Genomic DNA, 13,344 nt, shown 5'->3' on the forward strand with positions numbered 1-13,344 from the left:
TCTCTCCATCTCTACTGTAACCACTTTAGTTCAAGTTGTCAGGGGTAGAAAGGAATGAGCTAAGGACGAAGAAAAGACTTAAATTTTATCAAGCAGATAAAGGAATTTGGACAGCTTTGTATCTTAGAACTCTGTAGGGAAAAAAGAAGGCCAGGATCAGTTAGAAGGTTGTCTCTTAGGAAAGAATTATATGAATGAGCTGGGCAGTAATATTAAATAAATAATTGTTTAAATTGCTGATCTCTTTCATTATATCTAAACCATATTTAGCATAAAGTATCAAAGTATGCAGATTCCTGGATTTGCATCTTGATAAAAGTTATAAAAGGAACACTATCTGACATTACTAGGACCACATTTCCCAAAGGATCCAAAATAAACCCCAATTCTGCCTCTCCTACAACTCCAACAAATCTAACAAAATGCCATCAAAAATGCCAACTGGGATATTCCTTAGATTTCGTCTGACAGCCAGAATGGCTCAACATGTCAATCTCAGGGAAAATAAAGAATCTTAATGAAGGAACTAGGAGTAGAGAGGGATAGGAGTCAACAAAGTTGTTTTTGTAAATGGCCAGACTAAATGTTTCAGGCTTTCCAGGCAATATAGTTGCTATCACAACTTATAACACAAATCAGTTGTAACCAGTATCTAAAGGAATGAGTGTGGCTGTGATCCAACAATATTTTACTTGCAAAAAATAGGCAGCATACCAGAGTCAGGCTACGGGCTATCATTTGCTTACCCCTGGTATAGGGCATTAACATCTTTTTTGTTATCAGAGAATATGCTGATATTGCAATAGCAAAATCCATGGACAGATAAGGTAATTACACACCCTAATATTAGATTACAATATATTGTCCAAATATCAGAAAACATATTGATATGGCTCATCAAAGAGAGCATTTAGAAATATATTATACAAGCCAGCAGACAAATTAATACATATCCACACAAACAAAAACTGAATTTAATTCAAGTTGGCGAGAGACGGGAGGAGCAAGGGGGAAAAAGGCATAATATAAGGGCATATTGCATACTTCCTGAGTGGGAGACCTTAGCTAACAAACGCAAACATTGTAACCTAATCATTTGTACCTTTATATTAGTCTGAAATTTAAAAAATATATTCTTTCTTAAAAAATAAGAAAATTATAATACTTACTGCAACACTGGTAACTCTGAAGTAATCATTGCTGAAGTGGTCCTTCCACAACGCAGCAAAAGAATCAAGTGATGTACAACTCGAAATTTTTAAAATAACCTCAAAGGCAATCCTGTTGTTTAAAAAAAAAGAAGAAAAAGAAAATTATTTTAATAATAAGTAACATACTCATTTTGAAATAAATTGAAGATTTGAGAATACATAATCTATAAGCAAGCCACACTACCAGTGACTGCACTACCTGGTATTTATCCAAATAGCTTAAAAACTTATGTCCACAAAAAATGTGCAGATAGAGATTTATAGCAACCTTATTCGTAATAGGCAAAACTTAGATGTGACCAAGATGTCCTCACTAGTAAACAGAAAAATATATCCATTCTGATAGTATAATATTATTTGGCAGTACAAAGAGTTATGAAGACATGAAAAGACATGGAGGAACTAAATGAAAGAAGTCAGTATGAAAAAGATATATATTCTGTGTGTGTGTGTGTGAGATGTATATATGACATTTTGGAAAAGGCAAAGCTATGGAGACAATAAAAGAATTGGTGGTTCCCAGGAGGTGAGGGATAAGAGGGATAAACAGGTTGATCACAGAAGATTTTAGGATACTACTCTGAATGATATACATGTATAACTATGAATACATGTCATTATACATTTGTCATCACAGACACCAAGAGTAAAACCTAACATAAAGCAAGAACTATGGGTGATAATGACATCTCAATACAGATTCATTAATTCTAACAAATGTACCACTCTGGGGTAGGGTACTGATAATAAGGGAGGCTGGGCATGTTGGGACAAGGAATATAAAGAAACTCTTTGTATTTTCCCCTCAAATTTGCTGTGAACTTTAAACTGCTCTAAAAAAATAAGTCTAATTTGTAAAAGGCAGTATAAATATTTGGAGAGATAATAGAGGAGAATGTTCAAAAAATAATGTAAAATATTAAATAGGATGTAAGACCAGAGAATGCTTTAGCAGAATATAACAAAATATACAAATTGCTAAAAAAATAAAAATCAAAGTTAGGGTGGTGCCTGTGGCTAAAATGAGTAGGGTGCTGGCCCCATATGCCAGAGGTAGTAGGTTCAAACCCAGCCCGGGCCAAAAACTGCAAAAAAAAAAAAAAAATCAAAGTTAAAGGGTAAATTCAAAAGAAAGCAAAAGAAACAGGATGCTTCATGTACAGAAATAACAAAGTAAGAATTATAACAGACTTCTTACTGGAAACTGTGTAAACTGAAAGACAACGGAATTAACATCTTTGAAGTGCTGAGAGACAAAAAGTCAACCCTGAATTATATACCAAATAATAAAAGTCTTTCAAAAAGGAAAGAGAAGATAACATCACAGAAAAGGGCAGAGTAGGAAACACCAAGAATAAACCTCTCCTGTGAAGCAACCCTTAGGTTGACAAGAATTCTAACAAAAGTCAACTTTTATAGAAATCTTGAATCCAATAAAAATTTACAACAAAGGGGGACGGGATGCTTACAAAAGGAGCTGCTCAATTTGAGGAAAAGACACAATGGCATTTTTGCTTAACTGCCTATATCCCCCAGTCCTAACTCAACAGTGTCAATGGAAACAGCAGACCAAATTCTTGGCTCAGCATGCTGATGCCAGGGGGAGCAACATACATTTAAACCTCTAGCTCAGGCGTCCTCAAACTACGGCCCATGGGCCACATGCAGCCCGCCTAGGACATTAATCTGGCCCACAGGGTGTTTTTGCTGCCGCTGCCTGTCCTGATTAGCAGCTGACTCGTCCCGGGGCTCACAGTCCAGTCCTCCAAAGGTCTGAGGGACAGTGAACTGGCCCCCTGTTTAAAAAGTTTGAGGATCCCTGCTCTAGCTAATCTCTGAATTCTCTGCAAGCAGAAGATGGAGATTAATGCAGAGTTGCAAATGGCCTGGTTATTTAAGAAATATCTCAGTAAAGTGCCAATCTGCAAACACCAAGACAGGTTTTGTTCCCATTATGGCTCTAGTTCTTTAAGTAAATCTGTCAGGTTATTGGTTGACTACAAAAACAAAAGTAAAAAAAATAAACTCAGTGACCATGCATGACAACAAATACAGTCTTCACAAAAATGATTTGGAGGGAAAAAAAATCACCAAATAAGGAGATGACTACAGCTCTCAACAAGCAACATTAAACTTGAGGGTTAGGGGTAAGGAATGCTTAGAAATGCACAAATCATTAAATTGGCTCTAGAAAAAAAAAAAAAAATAGTAAGTTTGAAGAGACCCACAAGTAAAGATACTAGATCAACAGTTATCAAAAACCTCCCAAAAAGAAAAGCCCGGAACCAGACAGCATCACTGGTGAACTACATCAAACACATTATCATCAATTTTCTCAAATTCTTCTCAAGTATAGACAAAGAGAGACTACTTCCTACCTCATGATGAGGTCAGCATTTCCATAATACCAAACTACACAAAAACATTACAAGAAAAGTAAACGTCAATATCTCTGATGAACATACAAGCAAAGATCTGCAACAAAGCATTAGCAAATTAAAACATACAATGTGTAAAAAGAATTACACACCAGGACCTCTTGGGATTTATCCCAGGTATGCAAGGATGGTTTAATATTTAAAACTCAATTAATGTAATACCTCACATTAGCAGCTAAAGAAGAAAAACTACATGGTCATATTGTGAAAAGCACTTGGCAAACTACAATACTCATTGATAATAAAAACTATCAGTAAACTAGGAATAGAGGGGAACACACTTTGCTTGATAAGGAACATCTCCAAAACATCATAGTTAATGATGAGAAACTCAAAGCCTTCCTGGTAAGACTACGTACAAGGCTAGGATGCTACTCTCACCACTCTTTTTCAACAATAAGACAAGAAAAAGAAATAAAGGATAAAACTGTCTCTACTCCCAAACCTCATCACTTGTCTAGGTAGAAAATCCTTAAGAACTGACCAAAAAAAAAAACCCACCTCCTGGATCTAATAAGCAATTTATAGTTGGGTTGCAAATCAGTAACTTTCCTCTGGACTAGCAATGAACAAATGGAATTTAAAATTAAGAATGTAATACCATTTATATTTGCATCTCCCCAAAATTACTTAGGTATTAAATCTAACAAAATATGCCAAAAAAACTATATGAGGAAATTAAAACTGATGAAAGAAATCCAAAAAGAACAATAAAGATAGATTCCATGTTCATGAATACCAAGATTGACTATTATGAAGATGGTCGGGCACAGCAGCTTATAATCCCAGCACTTTGAGAGGCTGGGTAGGAGGATTAGTTGAGGTCAGGAGTTTGAGATCTGCCTGGTAACACAGCAAGACCCCCAACTTTATAGGAAATTTTTTAAAATCTTAGCTGAGTGTGGTGGTGCACACATGTAGGTCTAGATACTTGGAGATTTGAAACAGGAGAATTGCTTGAGCCCAGAAGTTAGATGTCACAGCAAGCTGCACAACAGCCAGGGTGACAAAGTGAGACCCAGTCTCTAATAATAATAATAATAATAATGATAATATTAAGATGTCAGTTCCTCCCAATTTGCCCTATATATTCAACACAATCTCGATCAAAATCCCAGCAAATTATTTTGTACATATCAAAAAATGATTCAAATGTCTGTATGAAGAACAAACACCCCCACCAAGAATTGCTAACACAATATTGAAGTAGAACAACAAAGTCAGAATACTAGCATTACCTGGCTTCTAGGTTTTTTCTAAAGCTACAATAATCAAGACAGTATAGTTACTGGCAAAAAAAAAAAAAAACAAAAACAAAAACAAAAAACCCTAAAATAAACAGGAACAGAGAGCCCAGAAATAGACCCACACAAATAAAAGTTATGACAACATGATTATAAAAAATATGTATTTGGTTTTAATCTCTGGTTCCTGACACAAAAGTCTCTAAGACCTATGGAATCTCCAGCAAGATGTAAGAGTCTTTGTGTATGTTAATGAAATGACTGATGACTGATGATAGCTTCTGGATGTCAGAGGGAACCAATTATGTGATTAAAGAGTTGAAACTTTCTGCCCGGCTCCCAACCTCCAGGGAGAGGAGAGGGACTGGAGTTTGAGCTCAAGTGCTAATGGCCAATGATTCATTATGTCTACACAATGGAACCTCTATAAAAACCCTAAACCATGAGCTTCAGAGAACCACAAGGGTGGTGGCTGCATCCAGGTGCTACATCAAGCCAACTCCATGGAGTCAGAAGTCCCTAGGCTCATCTCATGGTCCTCATCCTATGGGCCTCTTCATCTTCACTGTTCATTATATCCTTTACAATAAACTTAAGTATTTTTCAGAGTTGTGTAAACCATTATAGCAAGTTATCAAAACTTAGGAGCAGGCTATGCTTTCTCCCAATTTGTTAGCCAAGTCAGACAGAAGTGGGGTAACCTGAAAACACACTACTAGTGACTAGCATTTAGAGTGGGAGAGGAAGGCAGTCTTGTGGGACTAAGCCTCAACCTGTGGGGTCTGTACTAACTCCAAGTAGCTACTGCCAGAACTGAACTAAACTGCAGGACATCCAACTGGTAGCCGAAGAGAACTGAATTGCTTGGCATGAAAAACCCACACATTTGGTATCAGAAGTGTTGTCACACTTCTGAAACAGCTTTCTTGTAAATAATCAATTGATCTTTGTCAAAGCAAGGCAATACAGTGGAGGAAAAAGTCTTTAGAACAAATGATGCTAGGACAACTGGACATCTATATGCAAAAGGGAAACAAGTATCCACACACTGGTACTTTACCAGGAGTCCTCAAACCACGGCCCGTGGGCCACATGCAGCCCACCTAGGACATTTATCCAGGGCCCATAGTCTGGCCCTCCAATGGTCTGAGGGACAATGAACTGGCCCCCTATTTAAAAAGTTTGAGGACCCCTGCTTTATATCATTCACAAAAATTAATTCAAAGTTGATCAAAGTCCTAAATGTAAAATTCAAAAATATAAAACTCAGGACTAACAGGGAAGAAATTTGGATGACTTTGGGTATGGTCATGCCTTTTTAGATAAAATAACAGAAGGACAAGCCATGAAAATTCACAAACTGGACTTCATTAAAATTTAAAACTTAGGCTCTATGAAAGACACTGTTAAGAGAATAAAAAGTCTAGGAGAAAACAGTCACAAACAACATACCTGATAAAGAAATTTTATCTAAAATATAAAGTGCTCTTAAAACTCAATGATAAGAAACCCAGTTTTAAAATGGGCAAATGACCATAACAGCAAAAAAGATACAGAGATGGCAATTAAGCATACAAAAAAAATTCCACATCACACATCATTGGGAAACTACGAAGTAAAACAAGGTACCATTACATACCTATTAGAATGCCCCAAATCCAAAACACTGACACCACAAAATGGTGGTAAGGATATGGAGTAATTAATTGGAATGGGGATGTGAGGCAACAGTCTTCAGTGGCAGGAATGTATTATAAAATGGCATAAACACTCTGGAAATCACTATTTCATATCCTTACAAAATGAACATACTCCTACTATATTATCCAGTAATTATACTCCTTAGAATTTACTCAAATGAGTTAAAAACTTATATCCACATTAAAACCTGCACACAGATATTTATAGCAGCTTTTTTCAGGAGTCAGAGGAGACGGAAGGATAACAGGGACCATTCGAAGAATTTTAAAGGCAGTGAAAGCATTCTTAATGCTACTACAATGGTGGATACATAGCATTATGTATTTGTCAAAATCACAGAATGTACAACACCAAGAGTGAGCCCTAATATAAACTAAGGACTTTAGGTGATAATAACATGTTAATGTAAGTTAAATTATAAAAAAGGGTATGATTTTAGCAGGGGATATTGATAATCAGGAGAGAAGTTCATGAAAACCTCCTACCTTCTGCTTATTTTTTGCTATGAACCTAAAAATGCTTTTAAAAAAAAGTATATTATTTGTATCAGCAAATTAAAGTACCTAACGGATGCTAATTTATATCCTGATACCTTAACATGTCCTGGACAATTTTCTTATCTTGGGTAGATTTATGCATGTATGTGCAAAAGTACATGGGCACACACAAACAGGCACAATGCCTCATGTACTAAAATATGAGGTACCTTCATCTGTTTGCCATGCACTGTGCCACAAATAACAAGAAAAATGATAGAAATATAACTAATAGCATGATTATTTCATAGCTTAATACTGTGAATCACGCATCAATGCTTAACTTAAGTGAATCAAGAAAAAGGTTTAAAAGACAGTATCTGAAGCACAGATTATGTCCATTATAGGCAGGTTTTTTTTTTTTTGTTTGTTTTTGAGAAAGAGTCTCACTTTGTCACCGTTGGTAGAGTGCTGTGGGATCACGGCTCATAGCAACTTCAAACTCTTGGGCTTAAGTGATTCTGCTGCCTCAGCCTCCCAAGTAGCTGTGACTAATATGTGCCTTCCACAATGGCTGGCTATTTTTAGAGACCAGGTCTCACTCTGGCTCAGGCTAGTTTCCCAACTCCTGAGCTCAGGCAATCCGTCTCAAACTCCCAGAGGGCTAGGATTAGAGGTGTGAGCAACAACACCCTGCCTTTTACATGCAGTTTTATTTGAAAAATACAAGATCTGATTTATTGCGTAAGCACAGAATTCATTCTTGAGGTAAATACTAATATAATAGAGTGTCATTAATTCAATCTTTCTTTATCCTTCCTAAAATTTTACCAAGGCTGCCTTAATCCCTTAGCACTGTATGTACAGAGAGACACATGCAGGTGATGGTGGTAAAATATCACATGATTTGTTAAGGAAATCAATAATTACCAATGACAAGTGATATTACTTATGAAACTGCTTTTCAACTGTTTCTATAAGTGGTACTCTATATCTACATAGAAGCAATAAGATTCATTTACTACTTTTACTGAAATTATAAATCTGTTAACTATGTTTATGATACCAAATTAAAAATATTAATGGCAAAATTTTTGTCTAATATAACACACACTGATATAACGTAGGTTCTCAATGTCATCCACAGATTCCTGGAAAACTGAGACTTTAAAACAACAGATTATAAAACCAAGTTTACCATGTACAGAGGGTGCCAAAACAATGTATACATGTTTTAAGAAAGAAAAAAACTATTAAAATTGTAATATTCAAGTCACATTTGACTTCTTCAACTATAAGAGACTCAAGATACAATACAGTTTGATAGTTTGTCCCTTTCTATAGATATATATACATTTTTTTGGCACCCTCTGTTATCTCTGGTCACAAAACATCAGTAAACTTGTAGATAAAGACCAAAACACTTCTAATATTAAATATTGAAATAAATGTGAGCATTACATACATTTAATAAAGGTTAATAAAAAGAAATAAGATAATCATTTACCCAATTATTTCACTTCAGGGTCACAGGTGGTCAGAACCTATCCCAGCAGCTCATAGTGTATGGCAGGAGGCACTCACACACACACACACACACACACACACACGCATTCAAATTGAGACAATGCAGACGCACCAATTAATCATAAATGTACGTCTTTTGTATAAGGGAAAATCTAGATTACCTAGAGAAAACTCACCCAGACATGAACCTACAAACTCCATACAGACATCTGCTGGCCCTGAGCAGGAGTAGATTTTTTCCTTCTTCTCATCAATGTTATAAACAAAAGGCCTGCTATATACTTAAAATCTCTGTAATATAAAGGTATAATAGCACTCAATAAAAAAAAAACCTTTTGATCTCTCTTCCCCAAAAAATTTTGCCTATAAATGAGAGATGTTTTAGTGAATAAAAATAACAAAATAGAATTAGATCTTACAAATTATGTAGCAATTCACACTAAAAGATAAATAAAAAGTAAGCAACATTAAACAAGAAAGGAAGAGTAAATTTTTTGAAACGTTAATCTAGAAACTCTCAAATATTAAGGAGACAGAAGGCTATTTTAAGCCAAACTGAATTATGTGCTCAATGGGACAATAAAGTTCATTGGTCTCAGCAGGTTGGATTATTACTCTGATCCATCTCTTTCAAAAATAGGCTGTTCTTCTTAAAATATCTTGGTAATGTATACTTTAAGATCAAATTTAAGAGTTTGAGTTCTGGAGTTAGATTGTCTTGGATTTTACACCAGGTATACTACTGTAAACTCACTACACTTCTGTATTTTCTCCATCAAACAAGAATAATTTTTTTAAAAAACCATACTCCATACTTTATATACTTGTTGTGAGAAGTGACTGGAAGACTGTCTGGAACAATTTAATGAATACTAATCATTATAGCTATATAAGCTCCATTAAGGACAAGTATTTTCTGTTCTTTTTGTTCACCTCTCTCTCTATATATATATATTTTTTGTTTGTTTTTTAAGTAGAGACAGGGTCAGGCTAATCTCAAACTTCTGAGCTCAAGTGATCCTCTGGTTTCAGCCTCCCAGAGTGCTAGTATTACTGCCACAATGCCCAGCCTCATTTCTGTATTCTATGAAACCTAGTAAACATTTGTTGAATTAAAAATAAAAGTGTGTGTATATATATTTGGGGGTATATAATTTCTTTATGGAGAATACATAAAATCAAACATGAGGAGAACTAGAGTTAGCAAACTGACCAAAAAGTTAGCCACCTTTTAAATACCAAAAACAAGAAACCTGAAATTGCTGAGGGATGCATTTCCAGCAACTGTGATTCATTAAAACCATTACTCAAAGCTGGGGCAGGAGTTAAGAGAGTGAGAAAAGAAGTAGGCCTGGCAAAATGGAGCAAAGTTAAACTTTGGAAAAGCCCCCATAAGTGACACATACAACCCCAGAGCACTGGTGAATGTCCCTGCACTTAAAGATAATGAAGGCCAAAATAGGAAATGTCCAAAGGCCTTTTTCTCTACTGACCAGTTTCCTGAAGCTTTACACATTCATCTCTGAAAATGCAATTTCATGATAGTCATATTCAACCTCTTTCCCAAAGATGCTACAAAGAAAGCATTTTACCTTATAAACATTATAGCCACATTTTTTCTTTACATTCATTACCCTTATTACTTTCCTTTCTTATACTCCCTCACTGAAAAAAAGTGGAACCAAGAACCTTAGTGCTCTCCTACCATCTCAATTTTCACTGCTCCTCTGCCATTATTCTGCTCTTCATAATTCCAAAGTGCTTATTGTTTCTCTAACAAAATCAGATCTCTCCTGCTTCGGTATATATATACATATTGCTTCATCCCCATATTCCATTCTACCTGGAACAAGCTAGGAAGCTATAACCCTGTTGAAATCTAGGCAGGATTAGGTCTCAGGCTTACAAGCTTTCATACCACTTTGTACATATAACTCTTTTGTTAATTACTGCTATATATTTTTTGTGTATGTATGCATGTATTTTTACTTTATAAACAGCCAAGTTACAAACTTCATTCAGTCCTTGCTTTTATCATTTCACTTTGTTTTAAAAATAAACTTTGGGTTTTAAGTAGTTTCAGATTCAAAGGAATTTGCCACATACTTCTGGTGATTTATTCATATTTCTTGCTCTTCAGGAGACTGTATGATCCTTTAGAGACAATCAGTCTTAACATTCTATTCCTAAAGAATTGTCTAGTACCTGACACCCACAAAAAGGGGTTAATGTTAGCAAATGTAAAAATAAAGATATACTATGCCACTGGTAACATTAATAAAAAGAAAAATAAATGGTTAATTACTAAGTTTGCTTTCAATGCTATTATGAATAGGATCTTTTTCTCACTGTTGATCTCTAATTAGTTTCATACTGTGTGTGTGTGTATAAACTCTGGAGATGGGTTCTCACTCTGTTGCCCAGGTTGTAATACAGTGGTGTAATCAGAACTCACTGTATCTGCAAACACCAAGGCTGGAACACATAAGCTTCCCAAGTACCTAGAACTACAAGCCCATACCACCACAACAAGCTAATTTATTTTTATTTTGTGGAGACAGAGTCTCACTATGTTGCCCAGGCTAGTCTCAAACTCCTGGCCTTAAGTGATTCTCTAGCTTCTGTTAAGTAGGGAAGAGGGTAAACAGATGGCAAGGCAGGTAGAGGAAGAGGCTGAAGAGGGAGAGTCGAAATCAATCAGAATGCAGAATAGAAACCACAGTATCAGACAGCTGTAATTGGAAACTATTCCCTGGTCAGAGCATGTGTAGTAAGGAGCTCCTGGTGACCTTAACTGACCTGGGCTCGTTGCCAACTAATTAGCATTATGATTTTCACCCCAGTGGTTTTTCATGAAGGATTCTGGGAAGACACATGAGTAAAAAGGAAACTGTCACATAACACCAACCTGTTATGTAAGTTATTATATAACCCCAATCTGTCAATCATCCAAAGGCAGAAAATGGCAATCAATTTCACCTAAGAGACAGTCCAGACAAACCAAAAATATATAAAAGACCTGTATTAAGACTTTGTAGTCTTCTCCACTCACAGAGAAAGACTCATTTCTCCCTCTGGACATACTTTCAGCTTTGTTATAAGTGCTACCTGAGATTACTTTGTATTTGTGATCACTCCCTCATCAGCTCAACTCAGTGTCACTACTTATTCCTGACACTAGGAATCAAGGACCAGGGAACCAGACAGACCTAACACTTCAGCCTCCCAAAGTGCTATAGTTACAGGCATGAGCCACCATACCTGGCCATAATTTACTCTTTAATCAACTAAAATCTCTCTTCTCTAGAAAGGTATAAAATATTGTAGTTACAAAAGGAAGTCAGTTTATGGCAACCTCCAGCCCTGATTCCTCTCTAGAGAAACAGCCTCTTGGTCAAAATAATGAGCTAGGTTTCAGGAGACCAATCAGGACAGGTATGCTATCTGAAAAAGGCAGGTATATCTAAAAGCATCAATTGAACAAATTCAAACTAGAACCCTGATGAGAGATTGGAATCAAAAGTCACATGCAAAATAACAACTCTAACAAAGAAGAAAATCATAAATGAGAAGCAAAGCCAAAAAAGAATCTGACAAGAACTATAAGATGAAGATCAAAGCAGGTTAGAAACAATGAAAGTTCAAGGACTATAAGAATTTAATATGTGAATCTGTAGCAGAGTCAAGAAATGCATATGAATCTCTTACTAATTCAACAATTAAAATTTAAGAAAATATTACAGAAAGGTATTATCTTAAGTGAAAAATATAAGCTTAAATTTAAACAAATGTATTTAATTATAAAGCCCTCCAAAATTATCTTATACCAAGAGACTGGCTCTTTAATTCACACAACTAACTGATCACAAACAAATGTCATGAATTAAATATAAAGAGCACTAAAAATGTCATCAGCCTTGAAAACAGCTAACAAGTAAAAATGAACCCCAAGGAAATTAACTTGGCTTATCCAAAATCACCCTACACTAAAGATGTAATAGAGAATACTTGCAAATAAAAAAAAGTCTACAGTGATCAAAATAGCATGGTACTGACATAAAAATTTGAGATACAGATCTATGGAATAGAACAGAGAACCTAGAATACCCAGCCATGTATTCCATGTATTGCCATTCAATCTTTGATAAACCAAACCAAGAGCATATACTGGGGGAAAGAATCCCTATCTAACAAATGATACTGGGAGAACTGGTTAACCACATGTAGAAGACTGAAACTGGACCTGCACTTCTAAGCACTTAACAAAAACTGACTCTCCTGGAGTAAAAGATTTAAATTTAAGACATAAATGATAAAAATTCTAGAAAAAACTGTGGGAAAAACTCTTAACAATATTGGCCTGGGAAGAGATTTTATGAAGACGACCCTCTTAGCAATTGCAGCAACAACAAAAATAAATGAGTAACACAGGAAAAAGCTAAAAAGCTTCTGCACAACTAAAGGTACCAACAACTAAAGTATACAGACAATTTTCAGAATGGGAGAAGAGATTCACATGCTACACATCAGACAAAGGGCTGATAATTAGAATCTACAGAGAACTCAAACTAATCAACAAGAAAAGAGCAAACAATCCCCATTTGACAGTGTGCAAGAGATATGAACAGAACCTTCTCTGAATATGACACACAAATGGCCAAAAAACAAATTGAAAAATGCTCATCAACCCTAATCATCAGAGAAATGCAAATCAAAACCACCCTGAGAGTGGCTCGGCGCCTATAGC

The 13,344-nt window shown here is 35.6% G+C and overlaps 1 protein-coding gene across 1 annotated transcript in view; it reads right to left on the minus strand.

Moving 5' to 3' along the window:
* Positions 1-13,344, minus strand: part of STAG1 (stromal antigen 1) — a 412,760-nt gene that overhangs the window by 289,787 nt on the left and 109,629 nt on the right. The window contains exon 2 of the mRNA XM_003789415.3: positions 1,170-1,281. Within this exon, the coding sequence (XP_003789463.1) occupies positions 1,170-1,198 (29 nt within the window). The 5' untranslated portion in view covers positions 1,199-1,281. The remainder of the gene's footprint in view (positions 1-1,169; positions 1,282-13,344) is intronic.

This window comes from Otolemur garnettii, unplaced genomic scaffold, assembly GCF_000181295.1.
Source record: "Otolemur garnettii isolate 467f Iridium unplaced genomic scaffold, OtoGar3 scaffold00032, whole genome shotgun sequence".
Classification (NCBI taxonomy): Eukaryota; Metazoa; Chordata; class Mammalia; order Primates; family Galagidae; genus Otolemur; species Otolemur garnettii.